This window comes from Toxorhynchites rutilus, chromosome 2 (genome assembly GCF_029784135.1).
Source record: "Toxorhynchites rutilus septentrionalis strain SRP chromosome 2, ASM2978413v1, whole genome shotgun sequence".
NCBI lineage: Eukaryota > Metazoa > Arthropoda > Insecta > Diptera > Culicidae > Toxorhynchites > Toxorhynchites rutilus.
Window position 1 is genome coordinate 167,102,437 of NC_073745.1, and position 21,182 is coordinate 167,123,618.

Consider the following 21,182-nt stretch of genomic DNA (forward strand, 5'->3'; position numbering starts at 1 on the left):
GTTCGTATCTGTTCGTAAATGAGAAGACAGAACATAGGCAATTAATGAAAAGGATTCAAAGAGCGAATGATGAACACTGTCTGCACTGTAATACTGCGATTGAAACGTTGCAACACAAATTTAGTGACTGTTTCCGGGTAGCACCTGCTTGGGCTTACGTACAACAGAGAATAACAGGAATACTCGAGGGATGGCAACGTCTTTCTTTCGAAGAACTAATGCGACCAGCACTACTGAACATAGCAACTACCAAACGAAGTCAAATATTGAAAATTTTAATTCTGTTCATCAATTATGTTAATGAAATTAACGGAAGAATTGATGTTGGCGCACTTGCATTCTACTTAAGATGCGAAAATTATTTTTTTTGATGTAAATACTCTTTTATATTTTTGAAATAAACGTTATATTTTATTTAAAAAAAAAAAAAATTAAATGATGTCAACTTCGTACTAAACTGCCTCAAACTCTCGTATGCAGATGACCTGAAGCTGTTCTATAAGATTGAGCAGCCACAAGACGCGGTTTTTCTACAACAACAGTTAGTAACATTCGCTAAATGGTGTCATAGTAATAGAATGTCACTAAACGTGTCCAAATGCGCGGTAATTCCGTTTGGACGTAAACGCTCTCTTTTTCACTTCGGTTACAGTCTGGAAGGTGTACAATTACAGCGAGAATCGACTATCAAGGACGTGGGCATCCTGATTGATACGAAAGTTACCTTCAAGGATCAGATTACACTCGTCGTATCTAAAGCCTCTTCGCAGCTGGGTTTTCTCTTTCGTTTTGCCAAAAAGTTTAGGGATATCTACTGCCTGAAAGCTCTGTACTGTTCTATTGTGCGCCCCATCCTGGAATATTCATCGGTCATATGGTCTCCTTACTACCAAAATGAAAACCAACGGATTGAGGCAGTACAGCGAATATTCGTCCGCTTTGCTCTACGTCATCTTAGGTGGACGGATCCATTTAACCTGCCTAGTTACAAGACCCGTTGCTTACTTATTAAACTGGAGTTGTTGGATGAGAGACGCAACGTAGCAAAGGCTTGCTTCATTGCAGACATGCTGCAGGGCAACACTGATTGTTCTACTTTGCTCGGCTTTTTAGACATTAATATACGTCGTCGCAGCCTTCGTACACACTCGTTCCTTAGTACCCCTTCTGCTAGATCGAATTATGGTTTGCATGAAGCAATGCGGAGTATGTCTCGTCTCTTCAATAGGTGTTACCACGTTTTTAATTTTAATATGACGCGTGAAACAAATAAGTGTAACTTTAGAAGTGTTCTGTGTAAATTTATATTATTTTACTTGTCATTGGGGTACAATGTTACCTGTTGACCAAATAAACAAATAAACAGAATAAACAAATAAACTTGTAATACTAACCTCGAGCCAACCGCGAGTAATCGGTTACATATTACTAACATAGTTGTAAGACAAAAATTATCAAAATATTGGACTCCCGGCCCCGTCAGGCTAACGCCACATGTGCCTTAATAAAATATATATTTTGGAAAAAAAAACACATTTTGTTTTTTGTGTCCCGCGTTAGACCTCTGACCATCTGATCACTTTAGTCTTGGGGTAGACCCATATAACTATTTCTGGAAGTTGTCAGTTCTCCGAGGCTGAAGTTCATTTGTTTTTCTGACAACAAATTGTACAAGAAGTTATTCAATATTCCAGGAAGTCCACATCTGTACAAACATTTCTGCAAAAAAAACTTTGGCCATTGGTCATTCGGATGAGTAAAAGTGTAAACTTGAATTTACACACTTTATTCCTCTACCATTCACTACCATTCAGCACTACACCAACCGTCGCTTCAAACGACGTAATACTAATCGAAACTATGTTTAAACACAACGAATATTTTTTACAAAACTCCTAATTTATACAATATTGTCTTAATTTGTTCTAATTATTATACATATATTATTGTTATCATTGCCATTATATATCTTTCAGTTGAGAGTAACATGTTTTGCAGACACGTCCGGGCATACGAATTCTTAATTGGAATATGGCTGATTCAAAATAGCAACATTTACTGCAAAACTCCTGGCCACAATTCCTACAAATGTTTCTCCGCTCGTAGCGGCTATATCTGAAAAAAAACCAAATTATTCAATACCTTGTGAATAGAATTGTCTTTCATACATGAACTAAATAACAATAAGTACAATCGAATTTATTACTATACACACAATATTCAGAAGTAAACAAAATTTATAAATATTTACCGAACATGGCATCCTACACAATGATCAGAGCTACCATCTCTAATCCAATTATTGGTCACAACTTTGCCAGGTTGGTCAGCTGTATTCCAAGAAAAGATTCGTCCTCTTGCGTCACCTTGAATGGATATTATCGAGTCACACACAACGTCGAGAGATTATCGAATAAATATTACTTACCAACAAAAACAGTACGATGATCGTTAGAGATTGCCAATGAAGTAATACTTGCGGGTTCAGTATTATCCTTCCGGTCGTAAGCGGTGTGCATGGTCAATTTAGACCGAAAAATTAGTTGCCGATTCCAACAAAAAGTCTGTTTCACGTCATGTGTGTTGTTCTTGAGAGACTGATAACGTACTGTTGATTCGCATTTATCTATCTCAACCTCATCACCACTATTGGGTGAATCTACCTTAGATTCTCCTGGCGATTGATCAATCTGATCTTGCTCTGAAACTTTTTGTGCAATGATCTCTGACGGTGTTTTGACTACGGATCCTAAAATATATTTCGAGAAATTGGAGTATTTCATGACTATACGGTTTATGATAATGATGATGAGTGAAGAAAAAGTCATAACACTTTGTAGTATCAGAAGTCGTCAATGCATAACTGACCGTTGCGTTTGAATTCGGTCCGCGTTGTTGAATATCAAATCGTTGGTTATGAGGTTAACAAGATTAAAAAACATGAAATAAATGCATTATTATTCCTACGTTGCTTAGATGGTGATAAGTGAGAAATATTAATATAAAAAAATTAGAAAAATGTTGAGATAGTTGCGTACGGAGTACATACAAAAATTTGCTACCGTTGACAAAATTTTCAGCAGAAGGTCATGAATTAGACAAATAATTTTAGACATGACGAATCACTTGATTTTGGTATAAAAAAAGATCAATACAGTGAGCTGACGCTTGGTTGAGGTGTTTTTTAAGGACCCATCCCTTTTTTTATAAAGAGGTTAAGAAAGGTCTGCCAGCCTCATCTGAGACAAGTAATCCCAACGTTGTTGGGGCTCATCACCCACTAAAACCAAATTCTCTACCCGTAGTTTCAATCATCCCGGGATCACATTCAGGCGACTATTTCGGTGACGGCTGTGCTCATGCACTCCATTTGTCTTCAACACTAACTAGCGTTGTTTATACCCCTCGCTTTATTTTTCTATCATTCCATCGCACCAATAATCGATTACCCGTCAAGACGTGTAGACGTGTAGACGTCATAGTCACCCCGCAGGATTTCACTTCCCAACGAAGCGTCGATTAGTTAATACCCTCCAACATGATGCGCACTCACATCAACTTTCGTGAGGTACCATCCGTTACAGCAGCCCTCGTAGTTGTTCACCTTACACAGTCAGGCGTTGTCAATACGCTGGTCGGCCCTCCACTTCCGATGCGACTCAGACATCATGCGTATGATTACACTGTTAACTCCATTCCAGATACCCTCGTCACAACACATTTCCTCCATAATATTTTCATTTTCATATTTTCATTATTGGATCCCAACACCGGGCCGCTATCTCCACTCGCTTTACAAAGTCGCTTTACGTGATCCCATAATTATCTTTGCAAGCAATGAGACCATGGGGACCGTCGTTTTCAGAGCCGGACCAGCATAAGTCAGAAGTATGACATCTGACATCATCATCCGCACCATCAACCCTCACGCCGTTTCAGGCGTCCCCTGTGTGTTACCTGAAAGGTACTGGGCTCCTGCAGAGAATTCATCTATACGTCTCATATAGAATATACGAGAGCTACCCAATAATCATCTATCCACAGAACTAACTATAGCCACAACAGATCACTGATGACTGAAAACCTTAAATGGCGTTAACACTCCCTACACCCTTGAAATGTCACAAAATGCTTTTAATGATGAAACGAACGTCTGAATGAATAAAATGAGCGATTTATCATTAGAATGAATATAATAGAAAACATACCAGACTTTAACGATGAAATGGAGTTGTCAGCGATTATACAATCAACTGGTTGAGCTTCTTCGTGGCGATTACTGCCACTTTGAACATTGGTTGGTATTTGAACATGATCTAATGACCACATCTGGAATTGGAATTGGAAATCAATTATAGAACACAAAATATGATTGATTCAGCTCGCATTGTTTCATTGGCATGATATGGGTTCAGAGAAAAGAGGTAAGAGCAAATTAATTGGCCCTGGTCATTTGCGACCATGTTTCAAGCTGCATATCATCGTAGAAAAATTCTAAATACACATTCAATCCTAATACACTCTGTCCAACTTATATAAGACCATCCGGATTCTATTTCATTACAAAACAAAAAATTAGAATTTCAATAAGACACATTAATACATTATTGAGTGCTTAGAATAAAGTATATTTAACGTCAATTTCGTTCAAAGGAGTTGTTTGATTATTTATTGTGCTTAAATATGATAATTTCAGCTGTCCAGTTTCTATAAGACCATTTCAAAATTCATAAGTATTATCAATGAAAAATTCAAAACATTTACATGTCAATAATTGACAACCTTGCCATTTCGGCTAATACCCTGGAAAAATTGTGTTGAAATACTATCTACCAAATTCTGCTGAATGGATTTTTTCTTTGTCACAACATACCATGTCCCACTGTCGGTTCATGTGAGCTTCGGCAAAACTCAGACGTCTTCCGATGTGAGATGGTGTAGGAGCTTTAACCTTTTAAACCCCCTTTTATGTTACGATTTTCCCCAAAACTTGACGAATTGTCACCCATGCATAAGCAATTTTGAGGTATTCGAAGCTGTTCTAACTATTTCCCGCTTATTCCGGTCAGAAAGTTTCGATTTACGTAGAGCTCTCTCCTTCTTATCGTAATTTCACTAATACCAACATTCTCTTGGTGAAATGCATGCAATGTCTTTCTTCTCTCTCCGCGAGCACTTTTCCTTTCAGCATTTTCCAGATTTATTGATCAAAAATTAAAACAACGGAAAATGTAATTGGTCTTATAAAAACTTGACACTTGAAAAATACAAAAACAATCGTTTACACTCAGCGCTTGCACTAACATATATTAATATCATGCAGTGCATGGTACTCACCAATACCAACACACTAGCATTGTTTATTTACAAAGACACAAAGCAGCAAGATCATTACCTGGTCTTATAGAAGTTGGACAGAGTGTACATTAGGCTCGATCGAATTGAATTTTTTATGATTTTGATTTTTCTATTATTTGATTTTTTTTATATTATTATAGTTTAAACAATTGATCTTGCAAATATATAAACATGCTCACCCTAACTACTCCATCAGTAGATCCAGTGGTAATGACATTGTCACTGTCCCATTCTTTCTTACTAGAGAACGTTACACATAAAATTTGTTGCATTCGGTCGGCACTCCCAACGCTCGTATTGACCATCGCAAGGCAATCTCCATTTATAGACCACACGTATAACCAAGTTGCCGAACAGGTTGCAATATCACCCTACGAAATATGAATACAAAATCATTTATAAACTTCATTTACCGCAAATATTTTCGGTAATAAACATCGACTAGAATGTCGCTCACCGAAAGTTCGTTGATACAGACAGCAGCGACAACTCCAACATGATTAGTTAACTGTCGGACATACTTGTATCTAGACATATCCCAAATTATAGCCGACTTGTCCTTCGATCCTGATACGATAATATTAAATGCTACACTTGTTGAAAGTGACGTAACCGCGTCCGTATGACCATGCAGAGTGTGTCTCACGTGCAGCAGTTTATGCTTATAGTCGATATCACAGACAGTTAAAATTGAATTAGTGCCTGCCATTATTACCGTCTTCGGACTGGGACAAGCGCAAACAAGGATCTCTCCTGAATCTGGTGCTACATTCTCGCATACAAAAAGAGCTCGATCCGAATCATATATGCCAATGCGGATTGAATGATCGGCATATCCCCACGCTATGTACCGATTGAAGCTAGGCGGGATTAGGATTTTATTTTGCTCAACAGCCAAGACTGATTTTTCGACCTGAATCATATGTCCCACTGGACCTTTTACTTCTGCGAATAGGAAAGAAAATCGAATTAAAACATCCTTAATTATTATCCATTTTTCGTGTACAAACCTTTTACGGGTAGCTGGCTAGGTTTCAAATTCTCAAGATTATGAAAAAAAAGTTTGTCACCTAAGCAATTAGACGTGGCGGTGTAGTTAGAATCTAAACTTTGATATTTATTGATTCTTTTTGCTGGATGAGCTTTGCGAAAAAGCTGTTTCGGAATTTGGCCAAAATTGTTGATAAATCCGATTGTTGCATTCTTCTTCAAAGGGTCATCAATGCTAGAAAATAAAAATAATCAATTCGAGAAAAACTAGGCAGAACAAGTTTTTATTTTGGAACCCTTACTTGTATATGTCGACATTGCCCTCATAAAAAAGATGATGAAATACATTGGCTGCTTCTACTGCCGCATGACCACGCTGTTTGTACCCGAATATCAAATCAATCCACTGATAGAAATAATATATGGTTAGGAACATGTCCAATAAGATTATTTGTTTAATAGTATTGCATACACAAAAAAGAATCAAGTCACATTTCGTTTTACTTAACGGGTTATTTATATTTGCACTTTAAAATTCAATTTTTTATATCGTGCATGCTTCCCGGCGGGCTCTTCTGGTTGGCCCATCTGATGTTACTTAATTTCTAACAATTTTGTATGTGTAACAATAACGAAAACCTGTGAAAATAATTACCTGAATTTGGAATACGTATTTTATTAATGGTTTCAAATCAGAAAACAGGAAGCTTTCATGAAATAAGAATAGCAAATGCAGTGTTCGTTCTACGGCGAATAATATGTGAAATTTTAAATTGAAATCATGATTATCATTAATCAAGTCACAGCCTCACTCCAACAAACAAACAGCAGGATCTTTCATCGCTGATGAATCGAAGAAAAATGGACGAAAGATATTGCATACAGTGCACAGTGGGTTTCTACAAAAAATCACAGTTTTTCATCAATTTTTCAATGCTTTCAAAAATCAGATTTGGAGATATTGTGCTCAAATGTGGGATTTAAGCACTTAATATTCAAGTGGCAAGAAAGGAACAAATATTACGTAACATAAAGTGACCAGATGGTCAGAGGTCTAACGCGGGACACAAATAACAAAACGTTATGTATATACGTTATGGGAACATATACCATAGTTTAGCGAGTCTGAACTGATATGTATTATTTTTTTCTAAGTATCGGCACTCAGTTGTGATTTTTCGGTGGTTTAGATTTTGTTTGCGCCTGAAAATCACTCGCTCAATCAGAGCATTTACGCCTGGCAAGCACGATTCGAATTCTACAATTTTCTTTGAAAAAGAAATTACGAATATTACCGAATGGAATGCTCGAATTTTTTCTTAAATCTTTCGTTTATTAAGCCTAAAACAAAACTTATTCAAGGCTGTTGATTCGCAGCAGCAGCACTGTCAAGCAACTTGATGATTTTTTCATACTGCAAGCTCCACCCCACAGCGAAGGAGTTGGACATCCTGAGGCACTTTGTGTCCGCCAGATATAGCCGATCTGGTATTTACAACATCATATCCCTGCTGCTCCTTAAGCCGGGACATCGAAGCAACCGGCCAAACGGTGAAGGAGAATCTGGTCAAACTGGACATTTTTATGTGGAAGCGTCAGATGAGACCGGCCGTATCTGAGCATCAAGCAATCACTCAGAAGGAGTAGCTTGAGGTGCTGGTGAAAATCCTCTTTCCGGCCAAAGAAGTGAAAAACTTATTTTTCACTGGTGAAAAACTTTTTTCCGTGCTTATAATGAAAGACGAGACGTAATTGATGCTAGAATTTAACGAATGGTAGGGGATCGGGTACTTTACGTTCCCCAGGTAAGCGATGACTTCGAATATATCATCCACACCAACTTCTCGAAGAAGGTCCTTCTCTGACAGATGTGAAGCGAATGTCCAAGCCGCTCTTCTTTCTAATCATATTGTGAACGGGGAGATATATAGTACGAAGTGATTGCCGGAAGTTGCGGAGGTGATGTGGTCTTTATGCCGAATCTGGGATCAGCCCATTATGCCAAAAGATCACTGGAGGATGGATCGGCTGGAGATAAACATTGTCGCGAAGACCGCTAACCTTCTCAACACTCCCCAGCTGCGACCGTTAAAAACTTTTGGGTGAATGGCCAAAATGGAGAGACAGTCGACCACCAAAGCCACGAAAATGTAAAAAAATATGCCGACATACATCTTTTCATCGACCATGGTTGAGGTTCCGACCAACTTCCGTAAGACCGCCCAGCGCTTCATTCACGATACTTCATCAAACAACCCTCCCTCTTCCTGTCGAGTATAGACTAGTTTCTCTGGCTTATTTAAAACGTTAAGCCCTGACAGAGCTAGAGGACCAAAGCTGATCTTTTCGTTTGACTCGCGTTGGTCCCTGCGGATCAATAGGGGACTTTTATAAAAATCATTTTCCATTTTTGTTGCTGTCGCTTCCAGTTGACTCTCTCTAAACAAAAAGCCCACTGTCGGTGCGATGAACCCAGCTCAACGTATTAGTCTTAGGATGTATTAGAAGCGCTCTTGAACAGTCTGCCAAATAAAAGTTTGTTTTTTGAGGTTCATCCATTTAAGAAAATCAACATGATTAGATTGTGATATTGAAATATACTGATATCGCGGGACATTTTCGTTTCTTTTGCCAAACGCGGGACGTTTCGCGGGATGTAATCTTACGCGGGACATTTTGTTGAAATGCGGGACGTCTGGTCACTTTAACGTAACAGCTGACGCCAACTTCGGTTTTTACCTGATGCCCAGATGATTTTTGAAAGCTTGACAAATTGACTAAAATTGATGAAAAACTGTGATTTTTGTAGAAAACCAGCTTAAATGTTTTGCCACGCCGTTTGCCACGGTTGTGACTACATTCAAAATTTAGGTAAAAATATAAGCTTTCAGTTCAACACTGTCCGACGCTGCGCATAACTGCGCGAATTGTCGTTTTAGTGAGAAAGGCGCTCAGAGCATATTAAAAACAATATCTATTAAAAACATTCAATCCTTTTCAATTGTTGAACAAGATACGCTATCACAAAAACTGATTGAACAATAACCCGTTTGCAGGTTGATTTTACTTCGTACTCTTTGCAAACAGAAGTAAAGCACTCAATTTGTTATATGAGAAAAAAAACAAAGAATATTCGTGGCAATACCGCATTTCTTCAGTTTTATTTGTGTGATTCCAGTGTCAATGTTTCTACGATTCGAATGAAGTATTGAAAATCACAAGAAGAAATAAAAATAGCAGCGAAACAGATTTTTCCTGCTGATAAGTATAATTAATTCCAAATTTCACTCATAAAAATAGTGAGAAAATACTAATCACGATATAGTCAATCATCTTCTCACCTCCACAGATCGAATAGTAAAATTATATGGAAAAGTATGTAAAAAAATACTGCGTAGAAGATGGTGCCCGAAAAATGGGATAACGTGCTTTATGGACGGCCTCAAATAAAAAATGGATGGCAGATTCGGATTTTGTTCGGTGGAAGCATGCTTCTGTATTTTGCACCACATCATTTCTTCATCTGTATGTTGATTTTATGCGTTATGAAATAGATATTGGCGATAGGGGAACAAATATGTAATCGCTTCGGGCCGTGCTGTGCCTAGCACGAGAAGAATTCTCGGGAATTTTCGTGCATTGTTCCGGATCCGGAAAGGATTAAAAGTGCTTCAAAGTGCAGTGTTTTTCAAGCCGGATGTGAAGAAGGTATTTTTCTGCGGTGAGAGTTGCGTTTTTCGGAGGAAAATTGAGGGTGAAAATTTGTTCCGCAGCGGTTGCTATTACCGCCGCCACCCCACCGCACATCCGATTCGGTTCGGATTTTCTGTTGTTGTTCTCAGTGTTCCAAGAACGTTGGAAATGTAATTTTGCAAAGAAACCACTTTTTTAAATATTTTGTGCGACCCGCGACACCATGAGTAACTCGTGTATGTGGCCTCTCTTAGAAAAATGTTGAATACCACTGGTGTAAACCATCCATTATATTTTACGTTGAAGTAACATCATTTATCCTGTTCAATGATCGAACAGCGTGTTTCAGAATTAAATAAAGAACACATGAACACCTCTGACGAACCTTAATTGGATTATGATCACAACACTCGAAATAGTTGGAAGAACTCAGAGAATAATAATAGAGGGCCGAAGATTAGAAATGAGAGAAACATTTCCTAAATATTTGATAAACACTGAAATTTTTGTATGCACAATTGTGTTTCTGTATAGAATCACTCGCAAGGTACATTTAACACGAAATACGGAAAAAATGAATTTGAATATAACAACCTAGAACGCTTAATAGATTTGAAAATATTATACTATGACTTACCAAATGTAAATTTTGACTAACGTAATCACATTCCAAAGCCTCACGATGTATCCTTATAAACTCTCTAGGGTCGTTTTTCGCCCAAGTGGGCAATACAACATCATTGAGCACTTCACCATTCTGCTTCATGCCAAAATCAAAATTATTTGAATTTAATAGAAATTCTGGCAAATAGAAAAATTCAGGAAGCAGTTCCTTGACATCCGCCATGTTATGTCTGGATGCTGAATGCCATGCTTCTTTGATGCTGTGGAACATACGATCAGCTAGATCAAAATGACCTCCTTGTAGGCGTAAAAAATGTTGCGTAAAGGGCTCCAATCGAACCAGATACGAACAAACTATCATTGCAGAACTGTAATGTGTCCCGTAGTAATACGGCGGAGTTTCACTGTGAGGATCGTCCCATTCCTTATAACGCTTTTCAAATTGTTCTAGTCTCTCCTTCGACTGTGCTCCCATTGGTTTGGAAAAATCTCGGAATGATTTCGGATTACATAAATCTAACTTTTCAGAATCATAGTCCGCAAGGATCCATGGAAAAACCGGGTACTGCATCAAATCATTGTATGATCTTCCTGCCAGGGTATTCAAATGCATCAAATACTGAAAGTTGGATATTTCATCGCGCTAGAAGTATCGATCAAACGGTAAGACAAAAAATACAGTAATTATTTACTATACAACACTTACCACCCAGCGTTGAGTGACTGATGTTTCGCCTATGAGACTGCTGAATATGCTCGATGATTGTTCTACATTAGCAGTACGACTTTGCCCCGCCACTGATTGTTGTGCATCGTTGGAAATTGAAGTAGCCACCGATATAAGTTTCTGATACACCTTATTTCTCACTTTTCGAGGGAAACTCAATAAAAAGTTTCGACCATCTCCGGAAAATACCTCTAGAGCTATCGGTTGAAGAAGATACCTTCGCTTGTGTACTTCTCTGATATCTTCATAAACAAACTTTGAACTCTGTCTCATCTCGTGGGACCTAAAATGCAGCAAAATAATAAAAGGTATTCGTATTTTTGTTCTATGCTTACACTCTTGTACTACCAGGACTTGGCAGAATGGGCTCATAACTCCCCAGTGGTAGCGAGTCTATATCTCCGATTTCACGATTCTTAAGAAGCGTAAACCCGTCTATAACATAGCAGTGTTCTTTTCCGAAGAGAAGCAATCCTTCAAAAGTGTCTAATCCTTGTATTCGTGCACATCGAAATATGTGCGATATCTACATAAAGATAAACGTTTTTCAAAAGATCTTGAGGACTCTGGTGGTTTTTACCTTTTCCTTTTCCTCAAGTAACCGAAGCAATGTTTGATTGTCGGGTGGTGACAGCAATTCCTGATCGTCATCTTCTCCGTCATATCTTTGCACTGTATTATGAATCCTAAAGTGAAAAATTGTTAGTCATTAAATGAAGTATATTATCATAACAATCAATACTTATTCTTAATATTCCGATCTGAATTTTCCACGATTGACAAAGGTACACTCTCCTGCTCTGTTTGCAACGATAGCACTTTTGGAATGTTTTGTATATTATCGTGGTACTTTTTGCTGTCAAAGCTAGTAGCAACTTTGTATTTCAATTGACGCTGCAAAAAATATTGATATTTTATTGATACATATTACAACATTTTGTCATATGCATGATGTTAATCCTAACTGTCGTGTAAACATTTACGTTATATGAAAAGCTATATTTATTTAGTTTTGTATTCCGAACTGTATTTGTCATTAACACTCTCGCTACCTGTGGTATTGTTTAAGATTTCCCGGGTCGCATGTGCACAATAACAAACTAAATATCGGCTGATAAAACAGACTGAGTGCGACCAGCCACAAAATCTACCAGAATTTGTGTGGCTGATGCTTTTTCAAATTCAGGCAGGTTCAATGCTGGCAACGAGATAAATAAAAAAAACCTGATGATTCACAGGTTTGATTCTCCACATTTCTGTTGTTCCGTACATGTTGTTTGAATCTTTTTAACTATGCCAGTGAAAACACTCGAAGATTATTGAAATAAATTGCTATTCCGAACAAATAAGATATGTCGAAAGAAATTGAATTCTTCAGGGATCCCATATTCAACAAAATGAGTTAATTGTCTTGCCAAGGAATATATGACAAATTGGATCATATTTTGTCCTTAAGCTTAAACCGATAAACATATTTTCGTTCATCTAATTCAACAAACTGGAGGCCAATAGCGCCAGCGCCATTCACTTCGTGCTTCAGTTATCATCCCAGAACACAATGCCTGTAGCACTAAGGAAGTCCCTAGTCCTCCCGACCCAGTCGCGCCAGAAGCTCGTACATGCTTTCTTAGTCGTTCTGGCCCTGTGGTCGAGGAAGGTGTTGGGGTCTTTCGAGCCTCTAATACAGGCAAGTACATTCTCTCCTATAGGTTTCCATCGCCTGATAGTTCTTCGACTTTCAGTGTTCCTCAGCAAAACTGCAGCATTTATCCGGATATTGAAGGCACTGATTTAATAGAAGGCTCCAGCGTAACAGCTTCAGCTATCATCCCAGAACGCAATGCCAATTGCACTAAGGAAGTCCCTAGTCCTCCCGACCTAGTCGCGCTTGCAGCTCGTACATGCCTTCTTAGTCGTTCTGGTTCGGTGGTCGAGGAAGGTGTCGGGGTCTTTCGAGCCTCTAATACAGGCGAGTACGTTATCTCTGATAGTTTTCCATCACCTGATAGTTCTTCGTCTTTCAGTGCTCCTCAGCAAATCTGCAGCATTTATCTGGATATTGAAGCCACTGATTTCTTGGAAGGCTCCAGCGTAACACCAAGCTGCCCACGTTCAATACGTATTGATGATTCATCCGATTTCGAGCGAACAACACGGTCTCTTGATGTACTACCAGAACGTCCGCGGACTGAGGACAAAAATTGATGACTTGTTTTTGATCGCAGTTGATTCCAACTATGACGTTATAGTTCTCACCGAAACCTGGCTTGATGAAAGAATTAATTCCTTACAATTGTTTTGGAGTATGTATACAGCATTTCGCAACGACCGTAATAATCTAAACAGTTCTAAATCGCGCGGCGGTGGCGTCTTGATTGCAGGGATCACATCGCTCAATGCCTGTTCAAAGATATTCGAAATCATAATCAACGACGCATTATTTTCTTGCTGCAAAAATTATATTTCTGCTGATCAACACGGCTTCTACCCTAAAAGAACGAATCTTGTTCCTTTCGTTTCGCTTTGCCTCAGGAATATGGAAGCTGGAGCGCAGGTGGATGTTGTGTACATTGACCTCAAGGCTGCTTTTGATAGGGTTGATCATAACATACTGCTTGCCAAACTTGAGAAGCTTGGAATATCTCCGAGGCTTACTCAGTGTTGCAGTGTTGGCGAGTATCTATCACCTCGTACAACACATTGAACCTCGAGCATTCCCGTTAACAGAAATTACGAGAATACGTAAAATCACAGTAGGTAATATCCATGGAAAATTGGTTGGAATGAATACGAAACACATTTTTTCACTTTCGGACGGACTTTCAGTGGTAACACACGTTCTTTTCAACGGTTCTCAGTGAAATTAAGAAAATGTATGGCTGAATTTAAAAACTCTTGCATAAAATAAATGCAAATGTTCCTAGTTTAAAAAATATATGTATTTGTTCAAAAAATTGGCTACGAGAGTTTTTGGAGAGGGAAACCGAAACTCCGAGAAAATTCCCAATCAATGTGAGAGAGTCAATCTGTCGAAGGAAGGCTACCACATCCACGATTGCCCTACACGCAATTTCTATTTGGTTTCGGCTTGCTTCAGATAGTACTTACTTACACCGGTTTGAACACGCAAGGTCGCGAAAATGTAGAGAAACAGCGGAGCACGTCGTTTTTGTCTATCCCAGATTCACCTCGAAGCAAGAGGGACAGTCTACCCCTGATGCAGGGAATTTTGTGGAGGAAATGTGTAGTGGCGAGGGCATCTGATACGCTATGAGCAGTGCATTCAAACAAATCATGCCTGAGCTTCTGCGGAGGAGGTGGACCGTGGAATGGATGTACACAGCATGTTAGAGCGCGCTGCCTAATCTTGTTAGGAAGAGAAATCCAGGTATGATCAGATACCTGAGCTTTTCTAACCTCTCAAAAATACAATGTATATCGCCGTAGACAGAGGACCATCCTGTACAAGCATACTGAGTATATCTCTGATTTTCTTGGTGGTTAGAAGAGCAACTGATCAACAACTGCCCTGTTTAACACTAAACCTACCAATGTTTCATGTATACCTATTCCTACCACAGCAGGTCAAGTGACCCTTTATGAGTAGTTAGTGAACAATATCTCGATTTATATAGTTTTGTTGAGGAACGTGGCATACCATATTTTTCCTGTATATTTTGACATTTTTAGGATAAAAATTATTAGCAAAATAATGAAATTACAGTTTTTGACACGCAAAATAGCACTGTAGCTTGGTATGGTTACTGTTAGCTCGATAATCAGCAATACGATTAATTCTAATCATTCACTATTCATTCCCAAATACAACAAAATATACAGGTTACTTCGATATAACGTACATTTCCCTTTCAAAATTGCACGTTGTATCGAACTGTACCTTATATCGAAGCATAATAAAGAGTTCAAAAACATAGCTCATATTGCTTTAATGTGATGCTGTTTTGGTAAATCCAACTAGAAGGTGAAGCCAACCTCTCTCGTGATGTTTCCCTTCGTATCGTTGATTGAGGGTAAATAGATAAAATGACCGCTTGCTTGTTATAAAAACTTTTCTCCTGTAACAGTGCTCTAGTTGGGATATTTGGGAGACTTGTTTGTAGTTGTATGGACTATTCATAATATATTCTATTTGATATGGGAAAGACGATTCAACAGAAAATCCATTCCATAATATACTTACTGTTGCCTGATCAGAGGATTCCAATTCTGGTCTGTAAGGATAATTGACATAGAAGTGATTGTTCTTCATCAATTTTTTGCGCATGCGATGTGGTCCTTCTGTGGTATCAAGCATCCACTTTGTGAATGAAAAGTTGTTTTTCGGACCCCACAAACCTCTCTCTCGAAATAGCTCAGCTTCCGATTGTAACCATTCCTGATGCACGTATCTCTGCGTATGTTGAGTCATTTGTGTATGCTGTGCGTTTCGCATCTCCCAGTACTCTTTCAACAGATCCAAGTTAACTAAATTCAGTTGATAAACTGTTTCCATATCAATATCCTGTTTCGCCTTTGCTTGCTCTTCTCGTTTCACTTTGGTACGACTCGCTAATCTGGTCAGATTACCTGTCACTTTCTGAATCTTTGATTGAAGATTATTGTGTAATTCCCACGGAATACGATATTGGGCTTTTCTTTCGACGTCCACATAGTTCAGCCACAGTTTTAATGCCGCATCCAATATTTGTTCTCTTGTCACAGCAACATCCGGTGCTTTTGCATTACACGTTGGGGCAGTCAATGAAACTTTGAACACTTCTTCAATAGCAGGCTTTTTGCACACGTAGAGTTCTTCCCATACACGGGACGCAGCATTCGCCAATAAATTGGTTCCTTGATGATGGTTCAGTGAGTCGTCATTTAAAACAATTGAATTGATGTGCCATGTAGTTGTACGAGATTCCAAGTCTCTTTTACTCTTTGTGTTGAAAATTATTCGTTCATCAGCGGTTATTTGCATTAAACAAAACGTTAAACAGCCAATGAATTCGAGTTCATGATTACCAGCGCCAAAAATAATTAATCTATTCGTGGTTAATTTGTGTAATGCTTCCATAACCATCATTTGATCGGGAACGGTATCCGTAGGTCGTGAAAGTAAATATAGAATACAGCGATTCAGCGAATGGTACAAGTGATCAAGAGAAGGGATAGTCGAACGTCTCTTGGCCTGTGTTATCAACTTGACTACAAAATCGAAAATATCGTGTGGATCTTTATTGAGTTGTGATTGCCATAGCTTGTCAACGATTCTAGCAGTTAGGTAGAAAACATTTGGTACTATATTCTGTACATGACTCTGAAGCAGTGGAACTATAGGCAGAGCAGCTTGTTCTCCGACTAAAATATCAGCTGCTAATAGATGATCCATGAGAGTAGTTACTATTTCGGTAAGAAATATGCGCCTCGCTTCGAATGAGCTGTTCTCGGGATGCGCATCCAGCACACAGTCAATAACTGGTGTACTTTTCCCACTACACGTCAAGCTAAGCGAATCTACCATTACTACACGGAGAAAATCAATGATGAATTTCCTAACCGGATGCTCGGTCAGCTCTTGTTTATCCATCGATGCTTCTTTGCGAACATTGAACGGTAGTAATTCTTCTGAGGGAGATGAAATACTATTTGTTTCTGACTCAGTAGAGGCAGTGCTATATGGGAAAATCACTCCAATCAGCGAAGCAAGCACTTCTCCCAACATCATTATTGACATAAAGTCGGGAAGATTATGATATAATGAGAACAATACTTGAATGAGCGTTACGGGATGGTTATCCAACCATTCGGCGTTATCAATAGTAGCAGTTATCTTTCGGATAATATTCAGCAATATACATACAGCTTCTGGGTTTATAGACATTTTTGGTGTACAAGAGCCTGAATGGAAAAGAATAGAAAAAAGATCATATAATTGTTTTGAGTGACAATTCATAAAACATGAATCTATCATTGAGGAATACATAACTAAACTTCGAAAACTATGGAAACATGCGACCACGCACAATATGTTTAATCAATACAGTGGTAGACATTCGTTATGCCGCACCCTATTTTTCCTCAATATTTTTAAAAATAGGTCAATTCTTTGTTCAGTTTTGCTCATAGAAGACGATTATTGTTTATTTCCATCGAATTCATTATTAAAAATGTAACAGTTCACTTTTTATTTTCAAAATAATTCAAATATGTGAAATTAGGGTGGATATTCGTTTAGCCGCATCTTCAAATTTCGATACGAAAAATTATTGTGCGGCAAAATTCGAGTTCAATCGGTAGCTAATAGTTAGTATGTCCGCTTCCATTTCGAATCACTTTGAAAATTCAATTTGGCATCGAGTCAAACAGCTTTGAAAGTGTTGCCAAATCGATTATAGCCCAATACTCCTAAATTACTGCCTTAAGGCTGGAAATGTTGTCAAATTGTCGTCCGCTTGCATAGACCATCCTGGCCAAGATTCCCCATAGGTTCTCTATGAGATTGCAATCGGGACTGCAAGCAGGCCATTCAAGAAGCAGAATGTTCTTCTCAGCAAACCTTGCCTTTGATTGCTTCGAAACGTGGATCGACGCATTATCCTGCTGAATAACGGTATCCTCGGTAGCGTTATTCTCAATATGACCAATCAACACGTCCACCAGTAACTCAATATACTTTTCGAAGTTCATTCGGGTGGAAATGAAACAAATGGGAAGCTTGCTGTGGTAGGAAAAGGCTCCCCACACTATAAAACTTCCGCCCCAAAGTTCCGCTTCGATCTCACGACATTCCTTTGACTTGAATCGTGCCAATAGCAACTGTAACAGTCCGGGCCATTCAAATTAATTTTTTTTTTGTTGGAAAACACAACATTTCGCCATTTCTAGTCACCATTCTATGTATTACCGGGCGAAATTGAAGCGGTTTTACTTATGGGTGGCGGTCAGTTTCAGATTCCCTTGAAGTTTCCTCCTCTTGATGTTTGGTGACTCGTTCAACTTGCGCGAAAAATGCCTCTTCGTTACTGGAAAAACCAATTCTGCGTTAATTTGTGAGTCAATCGTTTCTTAGTTGCTTCATGTCTTATTTGACCTTTAAGACGCAAAGTAACTTTGGTGTTCCCTTTTGTAGGTTGTTTTATCCCATATTTCGGGCACTTTTTCAATAAATTCCGTACCATAATAAAATAAAATTCAGATCGACCAATTTTTGTTGTGATCGAGTGAAAATTTTTGTTCTTTGAACATCTTTTTTATCTTCTACTCCTCCTCCATCAATGGAGTACCTTTCGCCATTCCTTTAAATTATACGTGAATCACTAATCTGACCAACTTCTTACGTTGCATATCTAATCTAAACGTATGTCTCGGGAGAAACGATGTTTGAATATCTACATCCACCGATGCTACCTAGTGCCTACCTAGTGTGACGTGCGTCCTTTCAATAAAAGTTACTTCAATATACTACCACTACAGCAAATAAATATCCCGATAAAATAAACATTCCTAATTGTTTTATAAGTATTCCGAGTTTTTTTTCAAGTGCGGCTAAACGAATGTCTATCACTGTATCAATAACATAACTTAAGATTCATAACGACTACAGCGATCTTAGGAGGATTGGCTGTTTTTGAACAGGTTATACTGGGTGGAAAAACAAATGAACTATTCAGGTTTATCTTGATTTTTCACACGCATTATTCTAGAGAGGTGCCAGGAATGTTTAGGTGGAATATGGTTAACTCAAATAACTCAAGGTGTTACAAATCGATATGATATGAAAATTTATTGAATACATATGCTTACTACTGAATGAATTAGATGCTGGTGTTCCCCACAAGAAAGTCCAGATCCTGTCTAAATCGAGGTTCATGTGTTCTGTACCTAGCATCTTCACAGGCTGCCCCATTATTAACGCAGTTAATAGGAAATATAGTTCTGGAATACTTATGTGATGCAGAAGTAACCAATCCAAATAGTTGAATCCTGATGTTTGCAAAATTTTCGTTCTAGAATCATCACTCACGGAAGCGGAACTCACGAGCTCTTGTGGGGTCTTCGAATTGGATGAAACGCTGGTTTGCGCCGATGTAAACAGTATTACGTCTTTTTTCTGAATCATGAATTCTGAGTTCTTCAGGTAGTTACTGTAGACTACGCTTTCGCGAAAACGTGTGATAATTGTCTCGTTGGCACATACGACAACTAATATCCGCATTGCCCAAACAACTGTCGAAGAATTCACATTAGGTTGCATGAACAACATGAGCCAGTCCATGCCCAACGCTTTGGAAATTTCGTCCGTTAGATAACTGTTGACAGTGTTCTTCGGAGTGAATAGCAGAGTATGTAAAAGACATAATCCTCTGTTGCGTATTACTATTCTTCGAACTGTTGCATTATTTCGATATGTGGTTGGGTCACGCAATATCATGCCTCCGTCCGAAACAAAATCACAAATGTTGATATTTTTATCGTTGTCATCTATAGGCTACGAAAAAAAAAGTTAAATTGATCTTGATGAAATAATAGTCCAACGTCAACAACAAACCTGAGGAATATAATAGGCAAGACTCTGACCGAACAAAAGCAAATCATTCACGCGTGGTTGGAAGCCTATCAAAATTTCCAAAAGAATGTAAAGTGCGTTTCTTGTATCCTGGTCATAGACGTCCTCCACGATATGTAGCAACTTGAATACACACTAAAAATATATACATGTAGTCATGTGAGAAGGCGGAAATCTCTTCATTTATTTTGGTACGCACTTGCAAGTCTCTCATGATACGAATGTTAGTACGTTTCTCGCTCGACTCGGATACCAGCTCCAGCAAATGCTCCAATAGAGATTTTAATAGATCGTTTGGGGCACCAAGCCATATTTCAAAATCACAGAGCAAGTCCTGTGACAGAGGAGTATGTTATAGTCAAGTTTTATTCGATAATTATATAATTTTAAGGAAACAACAGTTCTTCAAAGTTCTCATGTTCTCATGAAGGTAAGGTCTATAATATGCTGACAGAGTCTTGCTTCGCCACGACGACGAACGCCACGAGGTGTATGTTATAAACTCCAAAGTGTATTTTCATGGATGGGATGGAGAAAACGAAAGTATGCGTCAAGGCTTTTGGTACGACATCGACAACGACTGATTTCGCGAACTGTTTTTAGCAATGAGATGGGAATCTTCAAAATACATTTCAGTTAACTCTGTGGGTTTGCTATGCTGAGTCTTTGCTCATTCCTCCATCTTCGTTGGAGTATCGTCAAAATTTTTTTTATTACATGGTTTATTGCATTTCACGTGCTTTCACTTTTGCACATCTTTTGAATGATTCTCATCGCTTTTAAATCTGGACTGCTTGCAAAGTACATTTCTTTTCCTTCGAAAGCAAAACGGGGACAGTCGGAAACCACATGCTCTGGTGCCTGTTCTATTGCGTTTCAAAAAAAATCTAAAGCAACCATAGTTGGATAGGAATTGCGTCAGGTGTAAGTTCACTTCAACTTGATGATGTTTGAAATCAAACTGTGCATCCAGCTACCGTTAGGTAACGCATGAGCAATAGCTTTCCAACTGGCACTGTTGAAAGCATTTTTCACTTCAATCGTTATTATTGCGCTTTATCGATTTCCACGTCTTCTCTACTTTAATATTTTTTTTGTCTGCTTCGCCAACGGACAGAATGGCATCCCCCGTGGATCTATTTTTCCGGAACCCGAACTGCATCTTCGAGAGTCCATGTTCCGTTTCTGTGCACTTCGTCAACCTGTTGAAAATAACATCTA

At 38.5% G+C, this 21,182-nt stretch overlaps 1 protein-coding gene across 3 annotated transcripts in view; it reads right to left on the bottom strand.

Annotated features, from left to right (window-relative positions):
* Window positions 1-1,770: 1,770 nt before the first annotated feature.
* Window positions 1,771-21,182, bottom strand: part of LOC129768995 (WD repeat and FYVE domain-containing protein 3) — a 108,582-nt gene continuing 89,170 nt past the window's right edge. For 2 of the 3 annotated variants that reach the window (XM_055770970.1, XM_055770971.1), the window contains 17 exons: window positions 20,161-20,295; window positions 19,944-20,096; window positions 19,199-19,883; window positions 15,594-17,293; window positions 12,135-12,286; window positions 11,973-12,078; window positions 11,728-11,918; window positions 11,372-11,675; window positions 10,679-11,308; window positions 6,651-6,754; window positions 6,369-6,583; window positions 5,816-6,303; window positions 5,538-5,729; window positions 4,209-4,329; window positions 2,429-2,749; window positions 2,252-2,366; window positions 1,771-2,115 (listed from right to left, as the gene is read on the bottom strand). In XM_055770970.1, the coding sequence (XP_055626945.1) occupies window positions 1,962-2,115; window positions 2,252-2,366; window positions 2,429-2,749; window positions 4,209-4,329; window positions 5,538-5,729; window positions 5,816-6,303; window positions 6,369-6,583; window positions 6,651-6,754; window positions 10,679-11,308; window positions 11,372-11,675; window positions 11,728-11,918; window positions 11,973-12,078; window positions 12,135-12,286; window positions 15,594-17,293; window positions 19,199-19,883; window positions 19,944-20,096; window positions 20,161-20,295 (5,766 nt within the window). In that variant the 3' untranslated portion in view covers window positions 1,771-1,961. The remainder of the gene's footprint in view (window positions 2,116-2,251; window positions 2,367-2,428; window positions 2,750-4,208; window positions 4,330-5,537; window positions 5,730-5,815; window positions 6,304-6,368; window positions 6,584-6,650; window positions 6,755-10,678; window positions 11,309-11,371; window positions 11,676-11,727; window positions 11,919-11,972; window positions 12,079-12,134; window positions 12,287-15,593; window positions 17,294-19,198; window positions 19,884-19,943; window positions 20,097-20,160; window positions 20,296-21,182) is intronic. The other variant, XM_055770972.1, reaches the window with a different exon arrangement.